This window comes from Trachemys scripta, chromosome 5 (assembly GCF_013100865.1).
Source record: "Trachemys scripta elegans isolate TJP31775 chromosome 5, CAS_Tse_1.0, whole genome shotgun sequence".
NCBI classification, from domain to species: domain Eukaryota; kingdom Metazoa; phylum Chordata; order Testudines; family Emydidae; genus Trachemys; species Trachemys scripta.
The window spans coordinates 116,510,523-116,528,209 of record NC_048302.1 but is presented as its reverse complement, the minus strand read 5'-3'; the positions used below and the strand labels follow the sequence as shown (position 1 = coordinate 116,528,209).

At 41.0% G+C, this 17,687-nt stretch overlaps 1 protein-coding gene across 2 annotated transcripts in view; it reads right to left on the bottom strand.

The window, feature by feature from the left end:
• SORCS2 (sortilin related VPS10 domain containing receptor 2) overlaps positions 1–17,687 on the bottom strand; it is an 810,911-nt gene that overhangs the window by 542,044 nt on the left and 251,180 nt on the right. For both annotated transcript variants that reach the window (XM_034770959.1, XM_034770960.1), the window contains exon 2: positions 1,617–1,684. In XM_034770959.1, the coding sequence (XP_034626850.1) occupies positions 1,617–1,684 (68 nt within the window). The remainder of the gene's footprint in view (positions 1–1,616; positions 1,685–17,687) is intronic.

Below are 17,687 nucleotides of genomic sequence, written 5' to 3'. Positions count from 1 at the left end.
TATCAGTTGAACAGTGTTTTATTGATATATTTACCATTTTTAAGCAAGTTCAAAGCCTATCAGTGCCATCAATCATAATAATAAAATAAAATTAATAGAATTGCAATTTCCATTTCTTACATGTACCAAATAATTCTATGTCTGTATTCTATATTTTCGGGGGGGGGATTTAAATGCACAAAAAATAAAGCAAAAATTGCTTTTATATTAACATTATTCACTTTGAGTTAGTCTTGGAAGCCGAAGTGAAATTTGAGATGCATTAAAATATGAACTCCTATACCGTTGAATAACCTCTATATGCCGGAAGCAGATTATTGGAGGATGTTTAGCTATGTAAATTTAAAGCACATTCAAAAATCAACTACAAGAGAGGGAGGTTGCGCACATTGAATAAGTGACTCTGATACTTTCAGTAAAATTTTGTTAATATGTGTGTTTATTTTTTCACAAAGTGTAAAAACTAAAGATTCTCTGTAAAAAACGCAAATTCCATGTTTTCCCATGACAAATGGATTTCTGGGGTCCCTGATTATCAGTAATACAGGAAACACTTCTATATTTAAAATGCATGTGATCTATGCACATGACATGAGTATTCTGTTGAAAACCCATCTTGGTGAATGGAACAGCAGGGTGTACAAAGCATATGTAGAAACACAGGACAAACATATTCCCATGACTTTGAATGTACAATATGTGGCTTGTTATTCAGTACCAAAGCACTTAAATGAAAGATTTTCCAATAGGAAGTAGATTTTTTTTTAAATACACACATAAATACACACATTAAAGTGCACCCATCACTTCAACTGGATATTTGACAGTTCACCTGGAAAAAAACCCAGCACTTCAGCAGAAAACAGCATGGAAAATTAATAATCCTGCATCTGTCGCTGGTGCCTTTAAAAGGGAAAATATTGATCTTGATCAATGGGGTTGTACTGGTGTAACAGAGAATTTAACTGGTTCCGTATCTGTGTCTGAAACCCTAAAAAAGTCTCTGTATGCACATGTCAGAGTGTGCACGTGCACAAGAGACAAAATTGACATAGTCATTGGTAAATCTTGATTAAATAAAAAATTATTTTAAAAGTTACATTTGAAATACTACAAGTTTCCAAACATCAGAAGATGCAACACAACCTGGACAGGCTCCAAGTTACAACCAGAAAGATACACCACACCTACAGATAATTTACTAACCTAAATACAGAGCTGAACTGCAAAAGCTACTAGCAATTAAAATAATGACTACATTAAGTACCCTTAACTTTGGTGCAAAACTTCTAAGATTAAAAAACGGAGGAGGAGGAGAATTGGGTCCTGACGCCAACTTACAATTAGAATTCTGTTTTTCTTTCAAATATGGCCTCAGAAAGATACCTTATCCTTTAATGTTGGTTATTTCCACTTCACAAATCGTTAATCCCCTTTCAAGTTCTTCTTCACTCAACCACAGTCCATAAAAAAGATACAAGTCTGGGCAACCTTATATCTGGCACAGATTCAGCAATTCAACCCATTAGGAAACCTCAAAAGATAAAAGAAAGCAAGAAGCAGTCCTACTTTGGTCAGCACGGAACAAGGACTATAGGAAAAGGTTGAGTACTTACCTCCACAAAGAACTCTCCAGCACCTTCCCCATGTCAGTATGGTAATACTTGGTAAGGATCAGAATCACCTACACAGAGAGAGAATAAAAATACAGATATATGAGCTAAAATAAAAACAATAGAGCATTTTCAGAGCTGTTCTGATCTGGATATTAATAGACTAGTTTCCTGAACTGTTGGAGAGAGCAGGCCTTGTGGGGTTGGAACATGGGGCAGTTGTAAATCTTCTGTAAACATCTCCATTTTGCAAAACTTTCCTGTTTTATTTTTGGGGGGGGGGGATAGAGGGGAGAGACGGAAATTATCACAAATTCCCCTCAGCTCCCAAACCACAAGGTCCAATCAGTTTGAATGACTTTCACAGCAGGAAGAGCTGAGTTAGTCCCGAGTCCTAATTTACAATGCAGCTGTCTTGGCTTCTATGGACATGAATTTATCTTATCCAAACTGTTAAACAATGTTACTGGATCTCATCCAGAAAGAGGCGCTTTGGTCTTCTGTGCAAGACCGAAAACAAGCACTGAAATATGTCATCTTACTAGTTTTCTAGAAGAGGTGGCTGTTTTCCAAGAGAGCACCGTGCTGTCTGTGTTACTCACCCATGTTACCAAAACTCAAAAAAAAATTAACACATAGATTAAATCCCATTGAAAAATAAGGTTCTCAGTCTAGAGAGAAAACCCAGTAACAAGAAATATGTTTTGTTATCTCACAATCTATTTGCAAAGTAAGATAAACTCATTAGCCAAGTAGGGTGAAGTGCTAGTCCACAACTCTTGCATGGTGCTGGCTGTTACATTTTAGATTTAGATCACTTAAATAAAATTTCCTTTCACTCACTGCCAGTCCATATTAGTTCGTCTTACACCAGTTACCATGGCAACTCTACAGAGGTAAAATTGGAAGAACCTCTGGTTCCTTGCACAGCTGTTAGCTTGGTTAATGCGGGGTCAACATCAGTCATCTCCAACAGTTTGGAGCATGCTTTTATATAACTATCTCTAGTTTTGTTCCTAACCAACAAATCTTTTGCAAACAGAAATTTTAGCCATTCGGTTTGATTATCAAAGTAATTAGTACATTGGTACAGCATTTATGCAACATTTCAGAATGTAGGTTGCTGTGCCCTGGAGATTATGAATGAAGACACTACAATTCCCGGCCATTTGCATTATTTATATAGTGCCATAGATGTACAGGCACTATGCAAAATTGAGACAGTTTGGATCTCACTCCCTGTGGTGTAATACTACTGAATTCAATAGAGTTACTTTTGGATTTATACTGATGCAAAAAACTGCAAAATCAGATCTTAATTCGCTAAAATATATTAAAGATTTCACATTGTTTAAAGACAGCACAATCTAAAGGCCATTGTGTTCTATTGCATTTTGTTGGTGTTTGGTATAGAAACATAAAAGCTAGGAGGCATCTTAAAAAAGAGTGTTTAATTTAAAAAAAAAACCCACAAATTGTTTAGTTCTAATAGGTACAACATGACTTATAAAATCAAGAGAAAGAATCATGACCCGAGACTTCTCAGGAAACTAACGATCAAGAGAGTAATCTATTGCACAAACTCCTGGCTCCAGCTCCAGGCATGTTCCAATCACATCAGCTATTTATTCTGTTGCTAGTATCTTACTACAGGTTTGCTGGCAATTCAGTCTGGGTAAGGAGAAGGAGGAAACTTCACTATCAGATACAAGCGCCCATTGGCTCAGCTTATTAAGGGAAACTGTTTGAGCCAGCCTCTCTTCAACCAATAGGTGTTTGTTCAGATCACAGAAATCTACCCAGAGGATTTTTTTTGAGCCTTGAGAATATAATTTTGGCCCATCAGACCAGAGGAAAGATAATTAGAAAATACAAAAAGTAATATTCTGTATTACTTTAGGTTTCATTACATTTGCCTAACCACAGCAATGAACCTTAATTGTATTAAACCAACACTTTGTATCCCTGTGCATCCCATATGTGTAATTTTAAAATTACTGCCGATTCCCAATGACGCTGCAATGTATCATGGAGTCATCATCTGCCAAGATCAAGCAAGAAACTTTATTCTTTAATTAGGCTGCCCGCATATCACATATAGAAAAGCTCACTAGCTTGTGATTATTTTAAATAGCTCAGCTGTGCCCTTTTCTCTTAACCCGGACAACACTGCAAGACACCCCCCAAATAGACAAGGCCTGTCACACAGCATTGTCAAATCCTTCTTCAGAATACAGGGTTTTCAAATGGAAGGGTTCAAACAAGAGACTCCAGTGTACCCACCACTTTGCTGACTGTCAGCAATTCACCTAATCAGAAAGCCAGTGTATAGAGCATATCTGACAACCATTCATTCAGAGTAATTGTAAATTGTATTCTGTAGCAGTCATCTGTAGTAAAGGAATGCCTCACTGAAGTACCTATTCTGCAGTCCAATTCTGATCCACAAATAGTGAGTTATAGCACTGATGAATATATGTCAATGTTGTCTTCTTCAATGGGGCTGGTAAATTATTTAAAAATGAAGACATCTACACAGCATCAGAAATGAAGTTATGAAAAATGACTTAGTGGCTAGACAAAGCCACAGCCATCTTTGGACATCCAGCAATCCAAAAACACTGAGGCTTAGGTGTCGGAGGGGCTGATAGCCATTTCAATTATGCCAAAGCATTTCATCCCAGCATCTGAAAAAACATAGGTCAGCTATTCTACAATCATCCTTCAATGTAATACTCTTTATTGCAGTCATCTTTTCATGTTACTTAAACAAATATCCTACCAACCACAGTTGTATTTGATCTCAGATAATTAATGAATGAATCCAAACATTTACAGGAATCTCTTTAGAAAATTCCAGAGGTAAGTCTGTTTGAACCTTAAGAATTCCACGTCTCATTTAGAAGAGCAGGTCCCTGATTTACTGTGCAGCCATTTCATTTCATTTCATTGGGACTTTTTAATTATAAAGCATTTTGCAGGTTGGATAGTAGCCAAATATTTGTATGTGCTGCTGCCCTAGTGAGTGGTAGAGCTGCCTCTGAGCAAAGAGGCTTGAGGCGCAAAGGCAATGAAGAAATAGGGCCTGATTCTTCTCCAGGTTATATTATTATAATTATATTATATTATATTAAATCATGGGTAATGCCAAATAATTGTATTAAACAGGGATAGGGGAGAATTAGGCTAAACAGGTTTTCTATTTTAATTAAATTCGTTCAGCCTGTTTAGCCACTTGCAATCATTTTACCTCAGACATCCCCCAGAATCCTGGGGCTGGCTCAAAGAAAGAGGCAGTTACCATGGCCTTGCAAAAGGCCATGCCTGGGAATGTGTGCCATGGCTCGTGGGGGGCTCCTGGACAGATGTTTCCAGGAAACACACCCCTTTCTCTCTTCCCTCCACACACCTACCCATAAGTCTTATTTCTTCTTAGTCTTTCTTCTCCCAAGTTCCCCACAACTGGCATTATTAACCCCACTGTCATTGTGCCTGAGGCTGCCAAAACAAAACCAAAACTTTAAAGGAGCCATGAAACTTTACAAAAAAGGTAAATGCAAATAAAAAAAATTAGCCAAAAGTAAGAACAAATAGAGATATCAGGACAGTCGGGTATCAACAGATGTCCAGTACCCTCCCTTACTGGACATCTGTTGGTTCCAGCCATCATCATAATACGGTACTAATTTTCTAATTTCTGAAAACTGGACACTACAGCAGGAGAGCCGGAACCTCCCTACTCCCTACCTCGTCCCCTGAGGCCTGACCCCTGCCCCGCCTCTTCCCCCAAGGCTCTGCCCCCATTGCTCTCTCGCCCCTTCCCTCCTTGCTTGATCCTGTCCACCTCCCTCCCACCAGCTGGACTAGCCTGCCTCTGCTCCAGGACTAGCCTGCCTGCCCACGAGATGTAGGTTGGAGGTAGTCCCAGCTGAGCAGGGGCTGGCATTGATTGATGACCCAGCACCTCCCTCCTTGGCCCCTCCACCCATGGTAACTGGACTTTTGGTGTCTGGTCAGTACATGTGACTGGACACTGTACTGGTCCCCTTTCAACCGGACTTTCCAGTTGAAAACTGGACACCTGGCAACCCTACACTGTACCTCAGTGACTTTCTGATTACACAGTTGCTTCTTGTTCTCAAGTCTGCTTCATGTGGCCAAAGGAACTATATGGAATATTTGACCCTCCTGATTTCTCTCCAATAACACTTGCTTCCAGGAACATTTGGAAAAGCAACAACCACATTTTCCAGTTTGCCAGGTTCCCTTCCTTGCTTGGGATTCAGGTGGCTTCATTTGCTCCACTTTTATCAAAGATTCAGTTTCTTCTGACACCATGTAATAAGGGTGTGGCACACAGGAATTCAACACCTAAAACACAATGCCTGGATGGCATCAGATCCCTGACCCACACAGGCACCCTATCCCATAATGTGCCAGATTTGGCTCAGAACAGAGCATCATGCATTCAATGATCTCTGTGCTGTCCAATGAGAACTAACCTAACCAACACAGGAGCGCTGGTAAGAAAATGCTCTCTATTCTCTGGCCCCAACTTGTCACATGACATGGATCAGGGTTAGAAAAGCTTACACCCCTGTCATGAGCAGGTGCAAGATTTTCTGCATCCTAACTTCTACCTCAACACTGGATTTCCTCATTCAAATCAACAGGCCCCACAGTGTACAGTTGGCCAACATCTGCGCATATTATGCTGAGGTTTTTGCCATCATTCCTCAGCTTTCTAAGGGTTTGTCTACCCAAGGACATCCATGAAAACTAATCCAGATTAACGAAAAGTATGAATTTTGATGTGGATTAAACAAACAACATTGAATCTCTGTATGGATGTTCTAATTGAGAATTACAGTGGTTTAATTCAGTTTATCCTAATTCACTTTGGAAGTGAATTTGGTTTATCTTAATTCACCGTGAATTTGGAAATTAATTAAGAAAAACCAAATTAAGCTGACTTTAATTCTGAATAACAGCAACCACACACAGGATTTTAATGTGGTTTAACCAACCCACTTCAAATTCATACCTTTAGTTAATTCAGATTAGAATCAATGAATCATAGAAGATTAGGGTTGGACGAGACCTCAGGAGATCATCTAGTCCAACCCCCTGCTCAAGGCAGTTCTAACCCCAACTAAATCATCCCAACAAGGGCTTTGCCAAGCCGGGCCTTAAAAACCTCTAAGGATGGAGATTCCACCACCTCCCTGGGTAACCCATTCCAGTGCTTCACCACTCTCCTAGTGAAATAGTGTTTCCTAATATCCAACCTGGACCTCCCCCACTGCAACTTGAGACCATTACTTCTTGTTCTGTCATCTGCCACCACTGAGAACAGCCTAGCTCCATCCTCTATGGAACTCCCCTTCAGGAAGATTCCGGCTGCTATCAAATCCCCCCTCACTCTTCTCTTCTGCAGACTAAATAAGCCCAGTTCCCTCTGCCTCTCCTCGTAAGTCATGCACCCCAGCCCCCTAATCATTTTCGTTGCCCTCTGCTGGGCTCTCTCCAATTTGTCCACATCCCTTCTGTAGTGGGGGGACCAAAACTGGATGCAATAATCCAGGTGTGGCCTCACCAGTGCCGAATAGAGGGGAATAATCACTTCCCTCAATCGGCTGGCAATGCTCCTACTAATACTACTACTAACACTAATACTAATACAGCCCAATATGCCGCTGGCCTTCTTGGCAACAAGGGCACACGACTGAGTCATATCCAGCTTCTCGTCCACTATAATCCCCAGGTCCTTTTCTGCAGAACTGCTGTTTAGTCAGTTGGTCCCCAGCCTGTAGCAGTGCATGGGATTCTTCCATCCTAACTGCAGGACTCTGCACTTGTCCTTGTTGAACCTCATCAGCTTTCTTTTGGCCCAATCCTCCAATTTGTCTAGGTCACTCTGGACCCTATCCCTACCCTTCAGCATATCTACTTCTCCCCCCCATCTTAGTGTCATCTGCAAACTTGGTGAAGGTGCAATTCATCCCATCATCCAGATAATTAATAAATCATTATTTATTAATAATTAATTTTCCTGAATGTCCCCATATAGACAAGCCCTTAGAATTAACCCATAACAGACTTTGGGCATTAGCCTTTTGTTTTAACTATCCTAATTTTAACTGTCTAGCCTACTCAGGTTTTCATTCTGGTCCAAACTGATCAAAACATTGCCTTAGATGGTATGAAAATCTCAACTGTGCTAAAATTTCCTTTTCCCAAGCAATCTGTAAACTCTTTTTAGATGTTTACATATTTGTTGTAGCATTACAAGTTCTTGAGAGAGTCTCCCTAGAAGTAGGTTTAAGAGACTAAATTTCCAGAGCATGAAGTGTGATTTTTTCTTTTTCCTCTTGATCCCAAACATTATTTTTAAACATAGCACCTGGCTTGATTGTAGTAAAACGAAGTTTTGAATTAGAAGACCATCTATTTTTGTATCTCAAAGAATGTATTCCCAAATGGACTGAGTGTCTCTACAGAGGCTAAACCATTGTTAAAACACTCTCTCTCATTCCCAATGAAAATTCAAGTTCATCTAGCAAAGCTGATGTTTTACAATTGTATTTACAATTGCTTTTACTCTTCCCTAGATACTCCAGTAGCCCAATATTGAAGCTTAGTGGGTACCTTGAACATCGATTGTTTGTAGACACAGTTTACCCAAGATAGAATCCTACATTGCAGCTTCCTTATTACTCCCAGTCATGTGACTGAACCACCCAACAGTACAACATAACATTTGGAAAATTTAAATACATTTCTGGTCTGGGTCACTGAATCCTCTTTAAAGCAAGCAAGGGTCTTTTATATTATTATATTATATTATATTACAGTTAAGTTCTTAGTTTTGAAAAGTAACATAATGCAGGACATATGGAAACATTTATAGAGGATACCGTAACCTGGGAAGAATGCTCATCTGATTTAGATACATTGGCAAATACATCCACATTTCCCTGCACAGCTGCTTATCTATCACCAGAATCAGAATTAATCATCATGACTAGTTGACATGGGGTTAATCATGACTTGTCTGCCCCCCCACACACACACTCTGACTACAAAATTATATCTAACATCATATTAGTTAACGTCACTCCTCAAGCCCACTGAGGCTGCAGGTGGCTTTACTAGCTGATCCTAATGCAGGATCAATGCCTAAGTCTTTAATCTCATTAATCTTGAAATGGGAAAATTATTTAGTACTTAGCACCTCTGGGGGGGCTGCTGCTGCTATTACCTGAATTTGGTGTTTTACAGATATGAAAACCTACTATAATAGCATATGACCTTTTAGAAAGGGATAATAATGCCTAGCTCTTATACAGCAATTTTCCTCAGTGGACCTCAAAGCATTTTACAAAAGAAGTTCAGTATCATTTCCCCCATTATATGGATGAGGCACAGATCGGTGAAGTGACTTGCCCAAGGACACCCAGCAGGTCAGTGGCAGAGCTGGGAACAGAACCCAGGGTTTGCGTCCCAGTCCAATGCTCTGTCCATAGGCCATGATGCCTTTCATCGGGGTGTTGAAAGGATAACTACACGAGACACTGTGAGGTGCTCAGATTCTATGGCAATGGGAGCCATATAAATGTATTAGATAGACCAACTAGGATACTGGTCTGGAAGTCTGGTCTGGAAAGCAAAACCTTGGGGAATGCCTACCCAAATAACTGAACACTACAGAAATGGTCTGAGTTGAATTTTCCTCTTTCCTCCTCCTTTCTCCTTGCCGTCTCCTACTTTCTTTATTTCATTTTAATCTTCCATTTCCTTCACCGTTCCATAATACTTCCTTGGTTTAAAAAAATTGGTTTCATTTCTGCAGGAGTGCTGATACTCTGCTCCTGTGCAGGCATGTGAAAGGATATGCTAGGGCTCAGCTTCTGGGAGTCTCTATCCACTTTGGGCCACTCTGATCTTGCTTACGGCAAGACAAATTAGGACTAACTCCAGTGAAGTTAATGGAGCTTAACTGGCAGAAGAGATCAGCACCAGCCCCTTTGGGAGGTGCAACGTAACTTTCTGCATTATTTCTGAAGCAGCTGAAATCAAGTATCTACATTATTGGAAAGGGTGTAGGAGGGCTGAGGGAGCATGCAAATGGGCCAGAAGAGTATTAGAAAGGGCTTGGGAGCATTTGCAAAAACTGGTTAGCAGCCAAATACCTCAGAAAAAACATTGGAAAGGTCCTAGGGAGCGCTGGAGAGGTCTCTACATTCAAAGCCAAACCTGAAGTTTTCTAATCTGAGAGTACAGAGATTTTTGGCTGCCTCCAGTCTTCCCTCATACTTAACCTCATCCCACTCTGTCCTAAGTGTCACTTACTTTAACAGTCCAGAGCCACCATAATTAAGTGGAATCACACCATATCTGATAGGAGATATGCCCATATTCACTGAGCTGCTACGTAGTTTGGATAGCTACCAACCATATTCTGTCACACAGAGACTACATTCTACCTCAGCCACTTTTCAGAATTTTAGTGCAATTGGCTATCTTAAAGCCAAGTTTCAAGATACTCACAAGTTCTAATTGTAAAGCTCCAATGCATTTTTCAAACTGACCTCCAGATCAAGGAGATACAAGCAGAAAAGGATGCCAGGTCTTGATTAAATCATATACATATTTCACTATAATAAAGAATTAAGATTGCAACAAAACTCTTTGGAGGCAGTCTCTTGTAGTTCAGCATTTGCCAGGATCATTAAGACTGCAATGCAGTTTCAGAGAAGCCTCTTAATGGAGCTATTCCCCTCGGACCTGAAATTTTACATACTTGATCTCTTCCCAAAAGTGCCCAAAATTAGTTTAGAAATATTTTAGAGAGCTTTTACAAATGTTATTGAGACTATTCATTTTCATCCCTTTGTCTGTAAAGGTTATTGTGCTGGTCTAATACCATAGAGCACAGCAAAAGAGAAAAATTAAAACTAACTTATAACCCCCTGGAAACAAATGTTCTAGAATAGTTCTGATACATATATGGCCCATTATCACAGAATCCGAGCATATCTCAATCTTTAATGTATTCCTCCTTAACAACCCTGTGAAGTAGAGCAGTGCTATTAACCCCATTTTACAAATGGTAATGGAGGCACAAAGGGTATGTCTACACTGCAATTAGACACCCACGGCTGGCCTGTGCCAGCTGACTCAGACCAGGGCCGGCTCCTGCGTTTTTGCCACCCCAAGCGGCCGGGGCGGGAGGAGGGAGAAGCCGCAGCTTCATTCTTCGGCGGTAAATCGGCAGCAGGTCCTTCCCTCTGAGAGGGACTGAGGGACCCGCCACCGAATTGCCCCCTTTCCATTGGCTGCCCCAAGCACCTGCTTGCTGCGCTGGTGCCTGGAGACGGCCCTGACTTAGACCCACAGGGCTCAGGCTAAGGGGCTGTTTAATTGTGGTGTAGATGTTCAGGTTCTGTCTGAAGCCTGAGCTCTAAGACCCTGCAAGGTGGGAGGGTCCAAGAGCTTGGAGTGCAGATGAAGCCAGAACATCTATGCAGCAATTAAACAGCCCCTTAACCTGAGCCCTGCGAGCCCAAGTCAGCTGGAACAGGCCAGCCATGAGTGACTAACTGCAGTGTAGGTATACCCAAAGAGACTAAGCAACTTGCCCAGGGTAACACAAGAGGTCAGTGGCAGGTAGAGCAAGTTTAGAATTCTGATCTTTCAGGCTCTGCCAGGAGTAGAAGAAAACTATGTCCCCCACTGAGAAGCTAGCACTCTCCTTTTCAAAGAGCACAAACCTCCCAGGCCCAATTCTATTCTCACTTCAGTTCTACACCACTGACTTTAATGGAGTTATTCCTGATTTATGCAGCACTATGCCCACCAAGTTTTAATCCTACAGTGTTTATGAGGTATGGCACCTTAATACATGTCACTGGTGCAGGATGAAACATGACTCATCCTTGGCCTCAAGTCAATTTAATTTTGGGGCGGGGTTCAGAGGTGAGTGGGGGGGGGAGACAAGAAATGTTTTTTGTTTTAAATCAACTTGCTACAAAAACAACAACAACAAAAGTGAGCAGCTCCAAACAGCCAAAGGTTTGGAGTAGTAGCTGTAGTCCTGCCAGAGATAGATGAGTGGACATAGGACAGGTGAAGTGGCCCAAGAAGCATAAATGCAATTTAATTACATGATTATTACTATTAAATACTCCCACCTCCCCAAGCATTTATTTTGAGTCTGATCCAAAGTCTATTGAAGTTAATGGGAACCTAAACAAAGCCACAACTAACAGCCTGGAAGATGCAGGAAATCTGAAGAGGTTAAAAGTGAATCTGACCCTGAAAAAGTTCTTTAAAAGCAAAAAGAAATCATTGCTGACAACACCAAAAATCCCCAAAGGTCTCCAAGATTTGATGTGTCTTACATGCAACAAATGCAACCAATGCTATATTTTTAAAATAAACACAGAACTTTACAGTTTGTGACTTAATGACATTGCAGTTCATAAGGGACCTCTAAGCGTACCCTACAGAAACCAGGTGAGAACTAATTCAATTTAATGATACACGTTGTTGCACCCTGAAGATAGACCTACTAAAGGTAGAAGGTCAGTCTACTCAACAAATATTCATTGCTAGATACGGGACTGTTGTAACTACAAACTGGAGAAGATGGATGGAGATAGACCACTAAAAATTATCTCAGCTCCACATACGTGAATCTAAACAAGAAAATTTCATCCACACCAAAACTAAAATATTATATTTTGCAAAAGTTCTGTCAAGACTACATATATATATAAAAAAAAAAATCACATGCCTAGAATAATGTCCAACTTCTTTAGCCTCAACACTTCAAGAGAAATATGTTCTTTGCTCATTATGATTGAAAATTCAAGTATATCTATCTTTAGGGCTGCACTCCTGTCTCCTAAAATTAAGGGTGCATCAATACAAATCTTGTAAATCTTGTGACGCTGCTACAAATTTTACAGCTGATTTCACATGATAGGTGGCAATGCACATCACGGTGTTGAAAAGCAGAATCAAGGTCTTAGAGGAAGAGGCATCCAGAATGGACACAACTAGTTAGCTAAAATATCTAGCCACTTTAAGGCAAGATGGATGGTCTAGTAGTTAGTAACTGAATCCCAAGACAAAGTCATGTTGTGTCCTGGTTTCCATTCTCAGCTCTTTCATGCAGCCTGGGACAGACAAGTCATTTAGGCCAAGATTTTCAAACATAGGTGCCTGAGTTAGACACTTGAATCCATATCCAAGCACCAGTAAACATCTCTGAACATAATCAGGCTCCTTATTTAGCTAACCTACATATAATATCAAAGAGTCAAATTTTAGTGACCTACATTTGAAGAGTTAAGTAAGTTCAATATCTTCATCAACGACTTAGATATTGGCATAGAAAGTACGCTTATTAAGTTTGCGGATGATACCAAACTGGGAGGGATTGCAACTACTTTGGAGGACAGGGTCATAATTCAAAATGATCTGGACAAATTGGAGAAATGGGCTGAGTTAAACAGGATGAAGTTTAACAAAGACAAATGCAAAGTGCTCCACTTAGGAAGGAAAAATCAATTTCACACATACAGAATGGGAAAAGGCTGTCTAGGAAGGAGTACGGCAGAAAGGGATCTAGGGTTATAGTGGACCACAAGCTAAATATGAGTCAGTGTGATGCTGTTGCAAAAAAAGCAAACATGATTCTGGGATGCATTAACAGGTGTGTTGTGAGCAAGACACGAGAAGTCATTCTTCCGCTCTACTCTGCTCTGGTTAGGCCTCAGCTGGAGTATTGTGTCCAGTTCTGGGCGCTGCATTTTAAAAAAGATGTGGAGAAATTGGAAAGGGTCCAAAGAAGAGCAACAAGAATGATTAAAGGTCTTGAGAACATGACCTATGAAGGAAGGCTGAAAGAACTGGGTTTGTTTAGTTTGGAAAAGAGAAGACTGAGAGGGGACATGATAGCAGTTTTCAGGTATCTAAAAGGGTGTCATAAGGAGGAGGGAGAGAACTTGTTCACCTTAGCCTCTAAGGATAGAACCAGAAACAATGGGTTTAAACTGCAGCAAGGGAGGTCTAGGTTGGACATTAGGAAAAAGTTCCTAACTGTCAGGGTGGTTAAACACTGGAACAAATTGCCTAGGGAGGTTGTGGAATCTCCGTCTCTGGAGATATTTAAGAGTAGGTTAGATAAATGTCTTTCAGGGATGGTCTAGACAGTATTTGGTCCTGCCATGCGGGCAGGGGACTGGACTCGATGACCTCTCGAGGTCCCTTCCAGTCCTATAATCTATGAATCTATGAAAAAAAAAAGTTACATGCAAAGTAATATATAAGTTCTATAAACCAACCCAAAGAGATATTGTTCTAATTCAGAGTTTCTCAAACTCTGCATTCCTCTCCTTAGCACAGAAAGAGGGCTGAGATCAGTCAGTATTTTCTGAGACCGAGGACTAAGAAAGGGGACACAAGTTCTTTGCTGGAAAAATATTGGGAAAAAATAGTGCATTTATTTAGGGTTACCATACGTCCGGATTTTGGGGCATCAAATCCCCGTCCGGGGGGAAATCCCAAAAAGCCGAACATGTCCGGGAAAATAGGGAGCGGCCGGCGCTGCTGGGTGCTGGGCTGGGGCCGGCGGTGCTGGGCCAGGGGTGCTCGGCCGTGGGCCAGGCCCGGCGGTGCGGAGCCGGCAGGGCCGGGCCGGGGTGCGGGGCCGGGGGCCGGCGGTGCTGGGCTGGGGGGGCTGGGCGTGCTGGGCCGGGGGTTCTCGGCCGGGGGCTGGGGGTGCTCGGCCGGGGGCTGGCCCGGGGCCGGCACCCCAGGAACCGAGCCAGGCTGGAGACGCTGGGGCCGGGGCCATCCGCCGGAGGGAGCCGCTCAGTTGGGGGGGGGGGCAGACTGGGCCGCGCCTCCTTCCCCCACCCCCCCCCAGCTTACCTGCTGCCTGCTTCAGGCTTCCCGCGAATCAAATGTTCGCGGGAAGCAGGGGAGGGGGCGGAGTTGGGGCGGGGACTTTGGGGAAGGGGTGGAGTTGGGGCAGGGGCATGGGCGGGGCCCCGTGGAGTGTCCTCTTTTTGGACACTCAAAATATGGTAACTCTAATTTATTCCTCCACACAAGGCAGCTTGCTGGAGTTTTCTTCAGATGGTTCTTCAGACACAACAAATTAAGAATAATCGGCACCTATTGATGGTTTAGCCCTGTCCTGTACACGTAATGGAACACACATGCTTTTTCTCCCCTTCTTTCTTCCCAATTTCCCCTGAGATTTCTTGAACCACCTCCTCCCTCCCCTTAGGAAATGAATGGAGTCTCCCCTGGGCACACCAACCTCACAAATGGTGAAATAACTGTTCTAACTCAGCTCTGCTTTAATCTGGTTTTCAAACAGTTCTACACATGTAGCAAAAATGCCTTTATGATTACTACAGGAGCATATACATCAAAATGACTGAAGCTTTCCTTTGAAGATTTGAAAGGAGAGAATACCGTGTGGAAGAACAAGCTTAGTTACTTAACACAGACTAGCTTTGAATTTTATAGAAATAAGAGAACTGGTATCTCCTGAATGAAAGAGCACTCTTAAAGCAGTAAGAGGGGTTTTAATGTGAGTGTAAGACCAGGAGGTATTTAGAATTCAACACATATAAACATGATTTCAGGTCTGTATTTACAGGCTGCTCAGTTCAGAGATCCATCCTCTATCTGCAGAAATCCATTCAATTTAAAAGACACTGATTCTGCATTTACCAGAGAAAGAAATCATGTTTCCTACTTATTAAAGGCCGCCCTGGGCCCAGAGAGGGTGAAAGGTCTTTTTAGTCTCTGCAGACAGCAATTTAACTCAAATGACAGCTTTTTCCCCTTAAATCGTTAAAAGTATGACAAATGCTATCTAGAATGTTCTATCCCTAGGGAAGAAGGGGCAACCCATGCCATTCATCAACAATCATTCTGACCAACTAAGTCATGAAAATGAGAGGCTTCAAGGGGAGGCTGCAGTCCATTCCCGGGTGAAATAAAGAATGTTTGCAACATGGGAGCTAAAGGCAGCCAAAGGTTTATAATGGGAAAAAATATGGGAGCCTTCAGAATTTCATGTGAGCAATGGAAACTCTCCATGAACAAGATATTATAAGAGCTAGTCTAAGCTAGTGCGCAGATGCATCAGCCAGGGAAGATAAAATCAAGTCCCAAACTATAGTTCAGTTCTTTGGGACTGATCCAACTCCAATTGTTGTCAATGAATCAAGCTGTTTAGGTTTTTTATTCTGGCCATAGAATTCCTTTCTGTTAATACCATTGGGAGCACTGACTCTCCAGTTCCAGTCACTGACTAGAAGGAACTTTAATATATCATGGTATTTGGTTGTAGCCACGTTATTGCGTTCTATGTTCCCTGTCCCCAGTGTAACAGACATTAAAGATCCATCCAGGGCTGTGTGCAACTTACTGATATGCACAAAAACTGCCACATTTACTAATTGCATATCCAGTTCATTGTTTTATTAAACGGTTTAAATACCATGAGTAATAGCAAGGTGTTAGAATAAAATTTGATTGTGACTATCTAAAATTAAAGCTTTCAAATACCACCATTAATTTTTGTAAGAAGGGTCTATTCATACACACGCAATATAATAGATCCACTCCTCTGGATCTTTAATTATTAGTCACCATATTGCTCTGCAGTGACTCCGCTGACTATTTCCCATTGACAGATCACGGAGAGTATCTCATCCGACTCATCTGGAAGGGCAATTCTGTTATCATGTGAGGTCTTGAAGCAAAATAAAGGGGAAAATGTAGAGGGATTAGTGGGACTCTAGGACAGCATGTTTCAAAAGAACCACCTTTATGCTGCTTAAAAAAATCGTATTTTAAGTAAAAGAAAAACAGCACTAAAAAGTTATTAAAAAAAAAACTGTTTCTGGCTAGAGTTCTCTTATCCCAAGATTTTAAAACCAAATTCCAAATCCATGAAAGAAGATCTTTCTAAAGGAATTGATAATGCAACCTTAATTCTATTGCTGTGCTTTATGATGCTGTATTAAAGTCCTTCTAGCAAATAATGATCACATCACCTAAATAAATTCATCTGTTCTATGTCTAAATCCACAGTGAATCCATACGTGTCAAGGAAACAAACAAAGGTGTTAAGTGAACCTGCAGATAAAATAGGTTTCTCTCCTGAAACCAACTAAAGCAAGAGGATGACAGGGTTTGAGGAAATTAACATTTTGCTTCCTGGTGGGCTTGCTTCCCACCAGTGGCTCCATTTCAGTGCTGGTTGAGTGATATATATATATGAAAGGACCATAAAATACTTCGGGATCTTTCAAGATGAAAGATGCTTTAAAGAAATGTAACTTCTTATTATTCTTACTATGTACCAGAGGGCCAAGGTTATTCCTACATTATTTCATCATATTTTGTACAAAATCCCTACGGTTGCTCCTAGGTTTAGCCTTCAGGAAGCCAGCATGATATTTTGAATTAAAAAATGCTTAGTTTTGACTTTTTACACCACACCACAAAAGAATGTAGCCACAAAATATTTTATAAGTGAAATGTAAAGAAACATCAACAATTGTACTATCCTTTAATAATGGCTTATAAAACCATATTTGCAACATCTGTAACATTATCAACACTACAGCTATTGCAATGTCTTGGATTTTTTTACATTATAAGCAAACAATAGAGATCCTGGTTTTCACTGCAGTATGATGAGTCCAGAGAGGACAGCATCTCCAGTATAACCACCCTTTGCTTCCAATCATTGACTCTACAATATCTAATTCACTTTCATGACAATATACATACTTTGCATATAGAGTACTGTTGGGTTCAATTTTCATCATGTTTATATATATATATATATATATAGTATCTTCAAAACTGCACCCATTTACCACAGTTTATGGATTTAAAAAACCCTAATGGAAGAGCTTAATCCCCCCACCCACTTAGCCATTATGAATGTATCCATTTATTAAAATAATAGCAATTCCTCAGTTTTATAGATCACTTCTCATAGTAGATCTCAAAACGCTTTACAAAAATCAG